A 15,991-nucleotide genomic window follows, 5' to 3' on the forward strand; every position below is an offset into this window, starting at 1 on the left:
TACTCTCTTGTGCCCTTTTGCATCAACTTACTCTGCACCCACTCTCCTGGGAAGCACTGATCTCCTGACAGAATAGTTTTTCTAGAATTCTGTGTAAATGGAGTCTTACAGCATGTAATTTTCATGCGTGTTTAGCCTTTTCACTTGACATGTTATGAGGTTAAGCAGGAATGGTGTATGTTTGTCAATCAGTTATTGCTTTTGGTTAGTAAGGAGTATGCCATGGTGTGGGATAGACCACAATTTATTCTATTCATTAAACTATTAGAGGGCATTTTGTTTCATTTTGGAGGTATTATGAGTAAAGCTGCCATGAGCAAATATATACAAATGAGGATAGTTGTTTTATGTGTGTGTGTGAAGACTTCAGTGTAAAATAGATACCATGCATACATGGGTGAACATACCCTCACACATATACAGAGTGACTTTTTCTTCCCAGTCTGTGACTTGCATTTTTAAATTTTTAAATAGCTTTTGGGGTTTTTAGTTTCTGTTGTTACCATTGTTTTCAACACAGTTGTCACTGTAAAACCCTAGCCAGCCTGAAACTTGCTCTACAGATAAGGTTGGCATCTTATTCACAGAGATTTGCCTGCCTCTGCCTCCCAGCTGATAAACGTTCACTAACATGATGAGCTTGGAGGTAGAGTGTTGATAATCTGCAGGGTTTAATTGTTTTTATTTAATTTATTTTTAAGCTGTGTGTGTATAGTGCTGTGGCATGCCATGTGCTGTGCATGCCAGAAGAGGGCGTCCCATCCCCTGTAGCTGAAGTTACAGGGGTTGTAAGCTGCCCAGTGTGGGTCCTGGGAGCTGAGCTTAGGTCTTCTGTGAGAGCATACACACCCGAGACCACTGAGCTGCCTCTCCAGCCCATTTTTATTTTTTGTGTGTAAGGAATGTTTGAATACTCCAAGGACATGACTCAGGATTCTTCCACTCGTGATACCAATGATACTGCCTTCTCTCTTTATTATTTTTATTACTGCTATTATTATTATTTCTTTTTCATTCAGTCACATAGTATTTACTCTTTGAATCTAGCTTTGTTTTGGAGAATTAAGTCAGATATTTATAACAGTAGTTTATTCTGTTTTATTGCTCTACAGTATTTTATATGACTGCACTACTGTTCTATTTGATCAATATTTGGGTTGTTTAGTTCTTGGCTATTAGGATAAAGCTGCTTATGAATGTTCTTATACTTGTCTCCAATAAACATATGTGTTTTCTTTCCTTAGGTATGTTTCTTTGGAATAGAATTTTGAGATTATTGGATAGGTATACATTAGCTAATATTATTGCTAAATACTTTTCTAACATGATTTTATTAGATTTTTGTTTGTGTCAACACATTTTTTGGGGGGATTTTACCTTTTTTAAAAAAATTAAGCTAAATAGGCAGTTTTGAAATGTAAATTTCAAATATGAAACACACCCATTTTACAAATACAGTGGCTTTGCATGTTGGGTAACACTTGGTTTTGTCAGTCTGAGTTGTGGCCATTCTAATGCATGTGTAATGCTACCTGACATGTTGAACAAGGCAGCTTTATAATCTGTCCAGTACTAAGTTCAGAGAACAAAGTTCTTAGTGCTCTGGCTCAAAGAGAAGCAGAGTTTCAGTTGAAAGTGCAGCATGTAAGTTTCCTGGCCATCCATCCGTATGGCAACCAAATCGTGATCTCTGTGGAATGGTTAAAAACTCCCCAGGTAGTTCTGAGGTTGAGAATTCATGGCTTCTTGAGGCCTTGCTGTACACTGTAAGGATAAAGCCCCAACTATAAAAGTGTCATTAATTATGTGCCTTTTAATTTACCCTAACTTTATTCCATTGAAAGAATTCAAGAAGCTCGTTCCTGGAGCTGGAGACACGGCTCCATGGCTCTAAGGACTTGCTGCCCTTGCAGAAGGCCCAGATTTGGGGCTCAACCACTGTAACTCTAGCCCCATTACAGTGCCCTCTGCTTGCCTCTATAGGTACCCAAATCTATAAACACACATACACATAATTAGAATTATTATTAATTGTTTTAAAGAAGCAGCTAGATTGTGTCTTCTGCTTGTTCAGCTGCACTGCATAGTTATTCTTTGGGTTGGGCCCACGCTCAGTTTCCTGATTTTACATTACTCTTAGTATTATAAGATTAATTCTGTTTTAAAAGTATTCAACTATATATGAATCAAGAGTCAATTACTATAAAAATGAATGACCTTTTCTGTCAGCATAAAAAAAGCAGTATTTAGTCATGTAGAGTATTGACCAACTTTGATCTCTTCCTTAGCATGACAGTGAACTAAAAATGTGCTTAGACTTATAAGGACATGAAAGAAAAGAGGCACAATTTGGTGTTGCCTTAGAAAATAGAAAATAGAAACCATGATCAGCTTTTAATTCATCTCCAGATAAGTATATTGGCTTTTAAAAATTTGTTTCCAAAGATCTAGCTAGACAAAGTATGTGCTGTCTACTCATTCTCTTACCTGGAATTAATTCAGCAGTAGTAGACAGTGGATGTGCTGGCCTGCAGAAGTTGATTATCAAGTTTTAAAGAGTTTGTAAGCCAGCTATTATTTCTTAAGTTTTAACTGTATGAATTTAAGATTAGGGTCTGGAGAGATGGCTCAGTGATTAACATTTGCTGCTCTTCCAGAGGAACCAAGTTCAGTTCTCAGTACCCACATTAGATGGCCAAAAACTACCTGTAATTCCAGATCCAGGTGATCTGATTCCTTCTTTAGCCCTCCATGGGAACCATGTATGTATGACATACATGCACACAGAACTACACATAAATATAAAAAATAAAAAAAATGATTCTTTAAACTTACAATTAATAAACATGTTTTAAAAATGAAGGTAACACAAAACTTACGGGTTCCTAAATAGTTTTATTTTATGTGCTCAAGTTGTGTTATGATATTTCAATAGTAGAAATGCTATGTTGTTTTGTACTGAGCATCATTTTGCTCTAAATTCAAATTCAGTGAGATCATATCAGAAGCTTGAGAAATCAGCTTCAATTAGTGTGGATACCATAAAAATAAACATTAGTAATCCAACAAGAGTAGATTTATTTTAGATTACTTTTCAAGGAGATGTGGTACATTGTGGTAGAAGGAATGACAGTGCTGGCCTCATTGTGTCCATAGTCAGGAGGCAGAGTGATTAGTGCTCAGCTCATTTTTTCCTTTTCAGCTCAGGGGTGGTAGTCAGTCTTCTCATCCCTGGATCAGTTTACTTAATCTAGATAAACCCTTGCATGCGTGCCCAGAGGCTTGACTCATATAGGTGACAGTCAGTGTTAACTATCACAGTGGGCAAATTCTCTGCCCATCCCAGGGACTCACTTTTTGTTTTGTTTTGTTTTTCTTTTTTCTGTCACTGAGATTTTCAGTATTGAAAACGTTCATTTTTGGTCAGGTGTCATAGAGCATGTCTGTTATCCCAGCACTTGGAGATGGCTGAAGATACTTAGATATCATCCTCAGTCTGAGGTCTGGGAGCTCTTGTGTCATACAAGTGAACAACGGGAAAGAAGACCCACAACAGCAGAAAGAAACGTTCATTTAAATTGAAAACAGTAGCTTCTAGGTCTTCATTAGTTTCAACGTCTCAGACTAAATTGGATCTTCCCTGGGAATATATTCCATTTTCTTGGTTTATTTTATGTTTTGGTTTGTATTCTGGACTTTGTGAACTGTGGTGATTTGAATAAAAATGGCCCCATAGGCTCATATATTTGAAAGTTTAGTCACCAGGGAGTGGAACTGTTTGAAAGGATTAGAAGGATTAGGAGGTGTGGCCTTGTGGGAGGAAGTGTGTCACTGGGGGTGGACTTTGAAGTTTCAGAAGTCCATACCAGGCCCAGTGTTTCTCTGCTTGTAGATCAGGTTGTTAGCGCTCAGCTACTTCTCTAGTTCCGTGTCTGCCTCTGTGCTGCCATGGTCCACAACATGCTAATAATAGACTAACCCTCTGCAATTGTAAGCAAGACCCCAATTCAATACTTTATTTCTAAGAGATGCTTTGGTCATGGTATCTCTTCACAGCAGTAGAACATTGACTGAGATAGGAACATTGAGAGATGGAGAGTCCAGTTTGCTAGTTTCTCTTCTAATATTATTTCCTTTGTATAGTGGGTAATTTTCTTAATAGGGCTTGCATTACAAACTGTTTCTTGATGGTAATTCTTCTATCTAGATCTTTTCTTTTTGGTTGTGTTCCTTTGGGTCTTTCAAATTCAACCAAATTCAAGGGTTGAAGATGTAGGTAGGCAGAATTTGAAATGACCTTACTAGATCTGTTCTTTACTGGATTCTCTTTCTCCTCATCTTTTTCTTAACTTTCTACTAGTTTAAAAAGGCCAGCTTTCTCTACATGTTCCCAGCCAAAAGTAAAGAGATTATACAAATTTTGTATTTGAGATTCTGTGGGATGGAAATATATGTGTAGAGATAGAGACAGGCAGATGGACTTTTCTATTTTCTTTCTGTGTAAAACATCAGTTATTGGCCAAATGATGCCACACTGTTTCTGGTAGCTATGATAATGAGTGAATCCTAGGCCTAAGGTCCTACCATACCACAATCATACCAGTCAAGTTTCTATGTGCACACTTCAGAGTACAGCCTGAGCATAAGGGCCATTGTCTCTGAGTAATTCTGCTCATGCCAGTTGGGGAAAGGAAGCTATGCTGCCACAACTTGAGAAGTTTAGACCTTTGGGTAACATCTGTGAATGTTGGGTTACCATGAAGTTCACTTGATAAGCAAAATATAGAGGAATCCATTTCCTGCTCTGTAAGGGGTGAGACAACATTAGAGTCTGGTGCTGGGTCATTCCCATTGGATTGGTTATTTTTCAGGGCTATCTGCTCTAATAGGCATGGGTCAACTGTAGATGATTGATGCTGGTGTGCATATATGGGGAAGGTGGAGAGCAGATATTTTGAGAGGAGCCATTGTTTTTGTTGAGAGAAATGATGAGCTGGTTGTAGGTGGAGAGAGTCAGCTAGCCCCTCAAGACTATTTTCATGAAGTTTCCCTCAGTTTAAGTTGGGTCAGTGTCTTCCACCCAACTGGACAACTGAGGATAGGAGAGGAAGCTCTTTGAGGTTGGTGATGTCCTAGAAAAAAGAACTCTTGCAGTTGAGAGCTCAATAGGGGTTTGTTTGTTTGGTTGGTTGGTTGTTTGGTTGTTTTTCAGGACAGGGTATCTATGCAGCCCTGGCAGTCCTGGAACATGCTTTGTAGATTAGGCTGGCCTTGGAACTCAGCGATCCACATGCCTCTCCCCCCAAGTACTGGGACTAAAGGTGTGCACCACCACCAACCAGCTAAGCCCAAAAGTTTTTGTTTGTTTGTTTTTGTTTTTGAAATCTCTTTTTAAAAAATCTTTCAGAGACTACTCAGTGATTTTCTTTTTCCAATGTTAATGATCAAATGCAGAGTCTTTCTAGTAAGTTTCTTAATTGTAGTTTTTGATTTCAGGTCCATAGGTTAACTGTACATGCATACACACAGTTCTAATTAGTTGTTCATTGTGGTTTTGGTAACCACAGCGTAAGGGCGATGGTAGCTAGACTCAGGTGTCAGCAGTAAAACACATGTCCATGGGGAGTTACTGACCTGTCCCTGACAAATAATTATCCCAGGGTCATTATTTTAGTGGCTATCCTTGTTAAAATATAAAGAATGAGTAACACTTGTAAAGACATTGGTGAATAACAAACTGTGGGGAGGAAAGATGGCCATTAGCTCTCTATGGAAAGTTGAATAAACTTGGTTTACTTTGAAGGCTTTAAAATTTTAAAGTTGGTGAAACTAATTTTAAGATTCTTTGTATAAAATTCTCACATTAATTTGTCAGAAAAACCTTAAAATCATTGTGAAGTTTAACTGTTTTTTAACAGTAATAATTGATGTTCTGCTATTGTTTAATCTTTGAAAAATTATACTTCATATAGTTATAAAATTAAGGAGTATGTTTTTAATTACTGCCTTGCTTTTTGAACTATAAAACTAGAGGATAAAACCTTAGTTCCTCTGGTTCACATATTTTAAATTTTTGTTATATTAAGCAAATTTTTTTCTGTAGAAAGCTTGTTTTGAAGTCCATTAAATAGGATAAGTAGACCCTCTTTGTTTAAGTTATACACCAAACATGGCTTTCTGAAGTATTTCTTCTATTATAAGTGGTGATCTATCATAATTCTAAGAAGCAAGAAAGGTCCTCCTGTTATTTGTTATCTGAAACTTTTCTTTAAATCAATGAATTTTGATTGAGTACAAAGAAAAGCAGGTACATTTATTTTACTATATTGTCATTATTTTGAATATATATGAAAATATGTGGATAATATATCAAGTTATAAAAATATTAGATTGGTAGATAGTAAGTGTATGTGAATGTCTTAAAAATGTGCCTTTTATAGCTTGGCATTCGTATGGCTTTTTCTCTTCTCTTTAAAAAAACTATTTTTTTTTTTAAATGTAGATGTCTGCCATGGCTCAAGAGTCTCCCAAAAATTCTGCAGCGGAAATTCCAGTAACCAGTAATGGAGAAGTTGATGATGCCCATGAACACAGCTATAATAGGGTAAGAACACTTTATCTTCTGTTAATGCACAGGATCGTGGCAAACCTTTGCCAGTAATCTGAGGAATATTGGATAGGCTGTGGCACTGATTTGTCAAGGTTAAGCTCCAGGGCCATAAGCTTTGCTTTTTAGCTCACTAATAGACAACCTACAAAAGACCCCCAAAATTTATGTCATTAACCAGAATGACTATCTTTCAGTTTGGGCATATAATTTTATATAGTTTTTATTTTACTTTGATAAGAAAAATTAAATGTAGTATTTTACCTTTTAAAATATTATTTATAAATATTAATACATCCTTTTAAAGCATGGCATCATCTAACTGCTTTTTTAAAAAGTATGTAATTCCTAAGAGGCTGTTTTTTTGTTATTTTGGGCTTCTGTGATAAAGTACCATGGCCAAAAAGGGCTCATGAAAGAGAGAGATTATTTTGCCTATGGTTCCGGAAAAATAGTCCGTAGTGGGTGGGGAGTCCTGGCACAGAGGTTGGAGCAGAGAGCTGGCTGATCAAATTTCTGTCCACACACAGGAAGTGTAAATTTAGAACAGGAAGTGTAGTGAGGCTGTAAAGTCTCAAAGCCCATGCCCAGGCTCTCCCTCATAATGGTTCCAATAACCTCCTCAAACAGTGCCATCAACTGGGGACCAAGTGTTCAAATACATGAGCCTATGTGGGACATGTGTCATTAGAACCACCAAAGCAGTTAACATCTTGAAAGTGGCACAATTAACTCAGAAAAGAGTCTGAAGTTTGAGGTGTATTTTTTTGTGTGCTTATGTGCTGGGATTGAAGCTGGGACCTTGTGAATGGTGAGTTAGTCTCTCACTGGGCTACAGCCCTAGCCTAGGGCACTTCATTTTGCTCCGCCTCTGAATTTAGTGTAATGCATTCTGATGAAACAATAAGAGATTGGAAATAGTCTGGGTTCAAATTTCAGCTGTGTCATTTCTAACAGTGAAACCTTAATAATGTTTCTATATAAAAATATTTACTTTTATTAGGATATTAATAGTAAGATGAGTAATGTGCCTTATAAAGTCAGAAATGATAGTGATACTTTTTATTTCTGAGGTTAAACATTCTTCTAATGACATTTGATACAAGTGTACAACTTTAAAAATATGGTTTCTGTGGTCTTAAAAAAAGTAGTTTTACTTTATTGTGCTGTTTGCTTGCTTGCTTGCTTGCTTGCTTGCTTGCTTGCTTAGACAGGGTCTTGCTGTGTAGCCCTGGCTGGCCTGGAACTCACAGAGATATGCTTGATTCTGCCTCCTGAATTCTGGGATTAAATGTACACACCAGCATGCCCAGCTCTCTATGTGTGTTTTTTTGAAAAGAAAAAACAAAACAAAACAAAAACAAAAAAAACCCAAAAAAACCCCAAACTGGTGGTTGAAAAGTTTTTGAATTATTTTATAATTCCGATATGCCTCGGCTTCCTTTTTAAGAATGAAGCCTTTTTGTGCCGTTTTAGCTCAGGGCTCTGAGTCGGTGTCAGTGCAGTCTCAGTTATGGGCTGTGCCCGGTCTTTGTGGCTGCAGTGGCACCTTTCTTTCCCACTGGCAGCTACGCCTTCATACGTGGCTTCAAAGTGTCTGTGAGGTGGGGAGAAACTTCCTTCTGGTTGGGAACTACTATTTTCGATAGCTCTCTGTGACAGTCCTCAAGCCTGAGATTTATCTTAGTACTTTCTACGGTCAGGACAGAATACGTGAGAATGAATACTTTATAAAGAAAAGAGGCTCAGAAGGGCAAAAAGGGAAGTTGGAGATTATGCTGTCCTGTAACCTGACAGACACCATCGCCTGGAGAGGGTGTTTTTGAGTGGTAACTTGGAGTGCATGTAGAAGGAAGAGAAGACTGAAGAGCTAAACAGTTTGTCACAACATGTTCTTGAGAGAATTCATTCAGTTTCATGAGAAAGCCATTCATGTCTCTCAGAAGCCTTACTTCAACATTACAGCATAAATGGCAGCATAAATTCCACCAGGGACAGACCACATTTACACTAGTTATGTATTTTACTTGGCAAGTACTTTAATTTGTCTTCTGAACATATGTAGTCCAAAATAAGGTACTTGAAGGAAGCCTCAGACTCTGAGCACACAGAGATTTCTTACCTCTAAGATAAGCCTGCACAATGAAGAAACTCAAGTTACAGTCATCACCTGCTACCAATTACTTAGTAAATATCTATTAGCACAATACACATTGTACCAACATTTTAATTCCTTTTTCTTCCAAATTTAGATAACTACTTTGGCACATTTATTCTGTAAATATTTATTAAGTAGCTGCTATATACCACACAAGGCACTGGAGATATAGCAATGAAAAAAATTCCTACTGCAAGAGAATTGATGTCCTTCAAGCCCATCTGAAGGTGAACCATCTCAGTACTTGGGAGCAGAGGCAGGAGGATTGCTGCAAGTTCTAGGCTGGCTTATTTGCATAGTAAGTTACAGGCCAGCATGGGCTACAGATTAAGAATCTGTCTCAACAGAAACAACAAAAATATCTAATGAAAGCAGAAGACCTGTGTTCAATGAAAATGCATTATATTCAAAGAATGTTAGATGTTTTCTCAGTGGTGGAATGTGTGCAACATTGTTCAACATCTCCAGTGCAAAAAGTAAAATAAAAAATTGAAGTTAGGTTAAGTGTTGAAAAAGTCACCACAGCCTATTCTTTTTCTTAAAAGTTGCTGTTATTAGAGTCTGGCTTATTCACAGGGAAAAGCTCCAGTGTGAAGCGTGTAGCTCTATGATCCACCACTGAATAAAGATCCAGTAAATCTCCAGGAACACAGGCCAGTCCCTCATTGCCTGTTGCTAGGTGGTATGCTTACTCGTTTCCAGGGGTGAGGGGCACCAGTAATGTATACCTGTCTAGATCAATTATGTATGTATGTATGTATGTATGTATGTATGTATGTATGTATGTGGCTGGTTGGTTGGTTGGTTGGTTGGTTGGTTGTTTTGAGGCAGGGTCTTCTTATGTAGCCTAGGCTGTCCTCAAACTTGTGACCCCCTTCCTCAGTCCCCAAATACAAGATGTGCAAGCATGCCTAGCTAGTGGATTGCTTTTTTACTGTCCCTTTGATTATAAGTGGGATCGTACAGTTTGGATTTTGTGAACTCACTTTCACTAAACATCTGAGACTCACTTGTATTGTTGCTTGTAGCACTATTTTGTTCTTTGGATTGTATTACAGTTTTCTGTTTATAATCTGTTTTTGGTGGGTGAATAGTTAGGATGTGTCTAGTCCTTGTCCGTTATGAATAAAATTGCCTTTCCCATACCTGTACAGATGTTTGCCGTACACAGTCAACTGCTGAAGGAACAGAAGTGAAGTGTATAGGTCATAAGTACACAGATTTTGACAGTTTCACTAGCAGTGATTGAGAGTTCTAGTTTTCAGCATCTTAGATAGTTCCTCATAGTTGATGTATAATTCCACCTTAGCCACTCTTATAGATGTAGAGGTATATAATAGGTAGAATGATGACCTATTATCCATTTCTCTGATGATTAATGACATTGAGCAGTTGGACCACTGTTTGGGTATTGTTTTTTGTGAAGTGACTTTTCTAGTGCCAGTATTTTAATTGGGTGTGAACCTTTTTCTAAATAATTTATAGAAATTTATATTCATCCTGGTTTTAAGTTTCCTCTTTGGATGCACATGTTGATAGCTTCCTTTCACACAGGCCTTCGTACTCTATAAATGGGCATCTTTTATCTTCTTAAAAATATTATATATTACTTCTACAAAACAATGGCTTTCGTTGGACAATTTCATATGTATATATAATGTATTTTGGTCATATTCACCCTAGTGGTTTCTTGTAATGAATACGTTTGCTGAAAGTTAGCTAGGTTGGCCTTAAGCTTGTAGTTTCCCTGCTCAGTCTTACAGGTGTTCGCCACCTACTTGACCAGATGTTGGAAAGTTTAATGAAGTCTAATTATCAATCTTTCCTTTGGCCTTTGGTGTCCCATTTAAGGAATCTTGGCTTACCCAGTTTCAGGAAGAAACTTTTTAAAGTTGTATTTTACTTCTCACACTTAAGTCTGTGGTTTATCTGAATTAACTTTAACTTTGAGTGTTATGTGAACTAGAAGACACATACAATTATTCCAGCACCATTTGCTAAAAAGTCTTTTTTTCCTGTCTGGAAAATGAAGGTGGTTGTGGAAGTTTATGCCTGTAATCTTAGCACTTGGAAGGTTGAGCTAGGGAGACTGCTGCAAGTTGAAAGTCAGTCTGTCTAACACCAAAAAAAGCAAACAATGAGATTGACTCTTTATCTTACACAGAAATTAACTCATGATGGATTAAAGACTTTCTGCCTGATACTGTAAGACTTCTAGAAGGAAGCATAGAGAAGGCTCCATGGCTTTGGTTTTAGCCATGAGTTCTCTGGAATAACATCAAAAGCAGAGATAAACAGAAATCTATCAAAGTCAAAATCTTCCACATTGCAAGTGAGACAGTAAACAATGAAAAGAAAGTTTGTAGAGCGAGAGAAAACTTAGAGACTGTAGACTTAATGGAGTTGGTGTCCACACTGTCAGCGGCAGCCAGCCAGGTAAAAGGAGCAAAACACCCTAGGAAACTTTCTCTCTTTACTTTTTTTTCTCTCCTCCCCCTTCTCTCCCTTCCTTCTTCCCTCCTTCCTTCCTTTCTTTGTCCCAAGGGTGGAACCCAGAGCCTACTGTATGCCACCAAGTACTCTGCTACTGAGTTACAGCCATCAACATTTTCCCCCAAAACAGTGCCAGTAGACAAAAATATATAAAAATATGCTCAACATCACTGACCCCCCCCCCAGAAAGCTGCAAGTTAAAACCACAGTGAATTATCTTCTCATACTTATTAAGGTAACTTTAATCAGAAGGAAAAAAAAGAGTGTTTGAGGTGTTAGAGCACTTGACTAGCTGTCGTGAGTTATTTCTTTCCATTCTCTCCCTGACTAAAATTTAAAGACAGGGCATAAATATAAAACAAATATTGGGCATTGTGGAGAACCTTTAAACATAATCGTAGATGTTTCAGTTGCTTTTCTGATGCTGTGCTAAGCTATACCAAGAGCAAGGCAACCACAGAAGGGTTGACTGGACTTGAGAGCGTGGCAGGGAATGTGGCAGCAGGCAGGCAGACATGGTGCCAGACAGTAGCTGAGCAGAAAGATCTAACTGGGATGCTGTAGGATATTTTGTAATCACAAAGCCCACCTTCAATGACACTTCCTCTAATCCTTCCCAAGCAGTTAAATAAATACCAGTGGAGGTAAACAGCTACTTTAAAAACAGTATAGAGATTCCTTAAAAAAATTAAAAAGATACTTAAAGTAGAAAAGAGACAGTCTCATCACAGGGTGTATATTAAATAAAATAACAGTTATTATTTCTAGTTATTTCTAGTAGCCAAGATGTAGAAACAACCTAGGTATCTGATGGGTTGAATAGGTGCAGAACAAATATACATACACAATACATGCATGTACATACATGTATTTTGTACACATATGCATATGTACACAAAGGAATACCATCTGTCATTAAAACAAGGAAACCATGAGTGAGTATGATGGTAAATATCCTGAGGACTGATGCCTGAGACTTAGTCCTAGGCCAGCCTAGGCTGCACTGTGATACCTGGTCTCCAACACCAAGGGAGGAATGGTGAGGGAGAATATGACTATGTTATAGCATGGGTCAACCTGGAAGAGTCTGTCTCTGCCAAGTAAGATAAGTCAGATACAGAAAGGGAAATATGGGTGATCTCATTATTGTAGTGAGGGTCTCTTTTTGTTACATTCAAAAACCTCAAAATCATAGAAAAAGAATAAAAGAATGGGATGGTGGATGGACACGTGCTGGTCAAGGCGGCAGTTTTAGATTTTGAGTATGTTTTGAAGACACAATGCATAGCATGGTTAATAGTATGCTATATACTTGAAATTTGCTAAGATCTGGGGCATTTCAGGACACACATATACATATACACATGCACACAGCTAAGTAAGGTGATAGATGTTAACATGTTAGCTTGGTTGTGATTATTTCACAGTGCATCAAAACACGTGCACCTGTTTTACAGTCCACTATGTACAGTTTTGTAATTATAGATTAATGTGGAGAGAATATCTACGGCTTGGCTTAGGCAGGAAATAAAGGTAGGATATCCAGAAGAAAGAAAGGATTCTGGGGGAGAGCCAGGTGGGAGATTGGTCAGGGAGATGTGATGGGACTGACATGTGGGACCTGAGCTCAGGGGACCAACCATGTGGCAGAGTGTAGGCTAGAATAAATGGCTTATCTTTAGTTATGATCTAAGAGTCTAGTTTTATGGCCAAGATATTTGTAAATATATTTTGAGTCTGAGTCTTATTTCTGGGAGCATGGGGCTGGGAGGCAGAACTAACCTCAGCATACTAATACATCTGATTTTATGTGAGACTTTATGCTTTTTTTTTTTTTTTTTTTTTTTTGGTTTTGGTTTTTTGAGACAGAGTTTCTCTGTGTAGCCCTGGCTGTCCTGGAACTCACGCTATAAACCAGGCTGGCCTCAAACTCAGAAATCCACCTGCCTCTGCCTCCCAAGTGTTGGGATTAAAGGTGTGTGCTACCACCGCCTGGTGACTTTATGCTTTTAAAGCACAATATATATTACATAAAAAGTATTGTAAAATTTTAAATAAATGGGATACTTTTCTTTCACTAAGAGCTTTTGCTATTAATGTTAAACTGGATTATTTATACATGGTTTTGGGTTTGAACTCGGCTTTATTTCTTGGTCTGTCCTTGAAACAACACTATACTATCTCTCTGTAATAATGAAATTGGGCAAAACTACCAATTCCAACCTGCATATCTGGCAGCTCATTGCTCCAGTGCACCTCCTCAGGGTTACTTTGTACATTAGATCCTTGAATGGGTTTTCAGAGTCTTGCCTGTCAGTACTGCTTAGGAAGTGCTTTGCTTATGCAGTCAAAGCTAATAAGTAACTTGCTTATCTGCAAATTTATTCTTCATTAGCATCAAATTCTCCTTTTGGGTATTATCCTATAGTGTTATTTCACTTCATCTTAGAAGGCAAAGAAAGGACAAAGATATTTGTCTTGGAGCCCTCTAAATATTGGGCATATATTTTATCAGTGGCAATGCCCCTGAAGATGCAATAATATGTTTAAACCAGTGTATCCTACCTCATCCTATAAAGAAGCTCAACACCATAATGCTTGCTGCTGTTTGTACCTGCTTTTTAGTGGGTCACGAGTCTCTTACATATCTTAGTTGGGTGCCTTTCTGTAAAGGCCTGTTCTGCCCCACGTTTGGGGGCCACTTTGTAGCCCCCGGAGCTGCTGCTCCAATCTGTGGGTCAGGGTCTAGCAAGAGAGAGAGTGGGGACAGAGGGACGAGAGACACGAAGAAATGAGACGAGACAGTCTGGTCTATTCTCTCAAGTCGCTCCTCAAGTCTTGCCTTGAGTCTCCCCCCTTTATTCAAAGGAAATCATGGGTATATATAAGCATAAGCAGGGGAACACAGCTGAAGACACTCTACCTTGTGCACCTAGCAGCTGGGGGCAATAAACAACAAAACAAGATATAGGAGAAAAACATATTTATCAGAGTGTGCTCAGCTGTTGTGGGCTGTTGAGGACCAGTCTCTTGTCAGGGTGTGTGGCTGGAGATGGCTGCAAAGATGATCGCTGCTTTCTGCTCAGAGTCGTCTCCGAACACCTTTCCTCAAGAGTGGAAACAATGTTTCAAAGCATCTTTTGATGGTTTCCAATGTATTTGTACTCAAGATCTATCCAGCATATGCTAACCTAAGTGTTAGCTGCCTCCTCATTTCATTTTCCTAGTTAATGAACAGGAAATTGTGTTTAAACCCAAATCTTTTAATAAAAGTGAAATTTTACAAAGAGTCAAATGCATTGACTGGTGTTAGACTATAGATGTTTATAGAACAGCAAAGCAGTTCCTGAACAGATTTCAGAGATACATACGTACTTCTTCCTTCATGGCTGCTCATTTAGAATCTTGTACCTTTTTCTCGCCTTTGTATAACAGTCACTGTCTTTGTTAGGGTTCCTGTTGCTGCAATGAAACACCATGACCAAGAAGCAAGTTGGGGAGGAAAGGGTTTATTCAGCTTACCCTCCACATTGCTGTTCATGACCAAAAGAAGTCAGGACAGGAACTGACACAGGGCAGGAACCTGTAGGAAGGAGCTGATCCAGAGGCCATGGAGGGGGTTCTGCTATCTGGATTGCTCATCCTGCCTTCTTATAGAACCCAGGACCCAGGGATGGCACCACTCAAAATGGGATGGCCCTTCCCCCTTGATCACTAATTGAGAAAATGCCTTACAGCTGGATCTCATGGAGACATTTTCTCAACTGAGGCTCCTTTCTCTGTGATAACTCTAGCTTGTGTCAAGTTGACACACAAAACCAGCTAGTACAGTCACTTTAAAATTATAGTCTCACATGAACATGATAAATTATTGAGTTGCAGTGATTTGGTTGGCCAGCTGGTGTCACTGTGGCACAAGCAATGAAACTGTAAAAGCTGTTCAAGTTGGTATTTTGGTTTCTCAGTACAGATTGTGTTTTGTTCTGTGAGGCCATCCTCCGCATTCACGTTTCTGTAGAGGTTATAATGAACGTGCTCATACTAGAACTGCACCAGCATTGCAGTCCTTGCTCTAGTATACACACCTCTAGAGATGAGCGAGGCAGTGAGCGTGCTATCTCGGGCCATCTCCGCCCCTCAGCAATACTGTTAATTTTCTAAATCTTCACAGATGTCGTTACTCTTCAATTTTGAGCTGTATATTATCTACAGTGGATGCTATTAACAATTACTAAAGATCAGTTGGGTGAAGTGGTATAAACCTGCTAGTCCTCTGCTTAGGGGCCAGAGGCTCAGGGTCATTCTCTGCTACACAGTAAGTTCAAGACCAGACTGGACAACATGAGACTGTCCCTAAAACAACAGAAATAGAAAGCAAAAATGAAAGGTGATGGATGTTACTATCTTGTTTCTTCAATAGTAACTAGATATTTGCAAGTTGTAGCTTGAGTAAAAGAGAAACAAGCCCAAGTTACACATGGTTGAAGCTTCTTGTCACTTCAGCTACAGTGATCAGGTTAGGGGAATTACTTCATTAGATACAGTGGAAAATAGAACTTTTCCTGTGGAATGTCCAGAACAAAAATACATAGTTTAGGTGTTTCCCCAGCTCTGAACTCTTTAGAAATTGCATACATATAGCAAACTATCAAAACTTCCAATTAAATTTAGGGAGTTATAATCCAGGGTCATTAGGATTCAAATTACAGAGCATTGGTTGAGTAGGAACTTGT

General features: G+C 38.5%; 1 protein-coding gene across 8 annotated transcripts in view; it reads left to right on the forward strand.

Moving 5' to 3' along the window:
• Arfip1 (ADP ribosylation factor interacting protein 1) overlaps nt 1–15,991 on the forward strand; it is an 87,751-nt gene that overhangs the window by 23,792 nt on the left and 47,968 nt on the right. For all 8 annotated transcript variants that reach the window (XM_028789493.1, XM_028789495.1, XM_028789494.1 and 5 more), the window contains one exon: nt 6,503–6,604. In XM_028789493.1, the coding sequence (XP_028645326.1) occupies nt 6,503–6,604 (102 nt within the window). The remainder of the gene's footprint in view (nt 1–6,502; nt 6,605–15,991) is intronic.

The sequence above is a fragment of the Grammomys surdaster genome, unplaced genomic scaffold, assembly GCF_004785775.1.
Source record: "Grammomys surdaster isolate TR1022 unplaced genomic scaffold, NIH_TR_1.0 125834, whole genome shotgun sequence".
Taxonomy (NCBI): Eukaryota; Metazoa; Chordata; class Mammalia; order Rodentia; family Muridae; genus Grammomys; species Grammomys surdaster.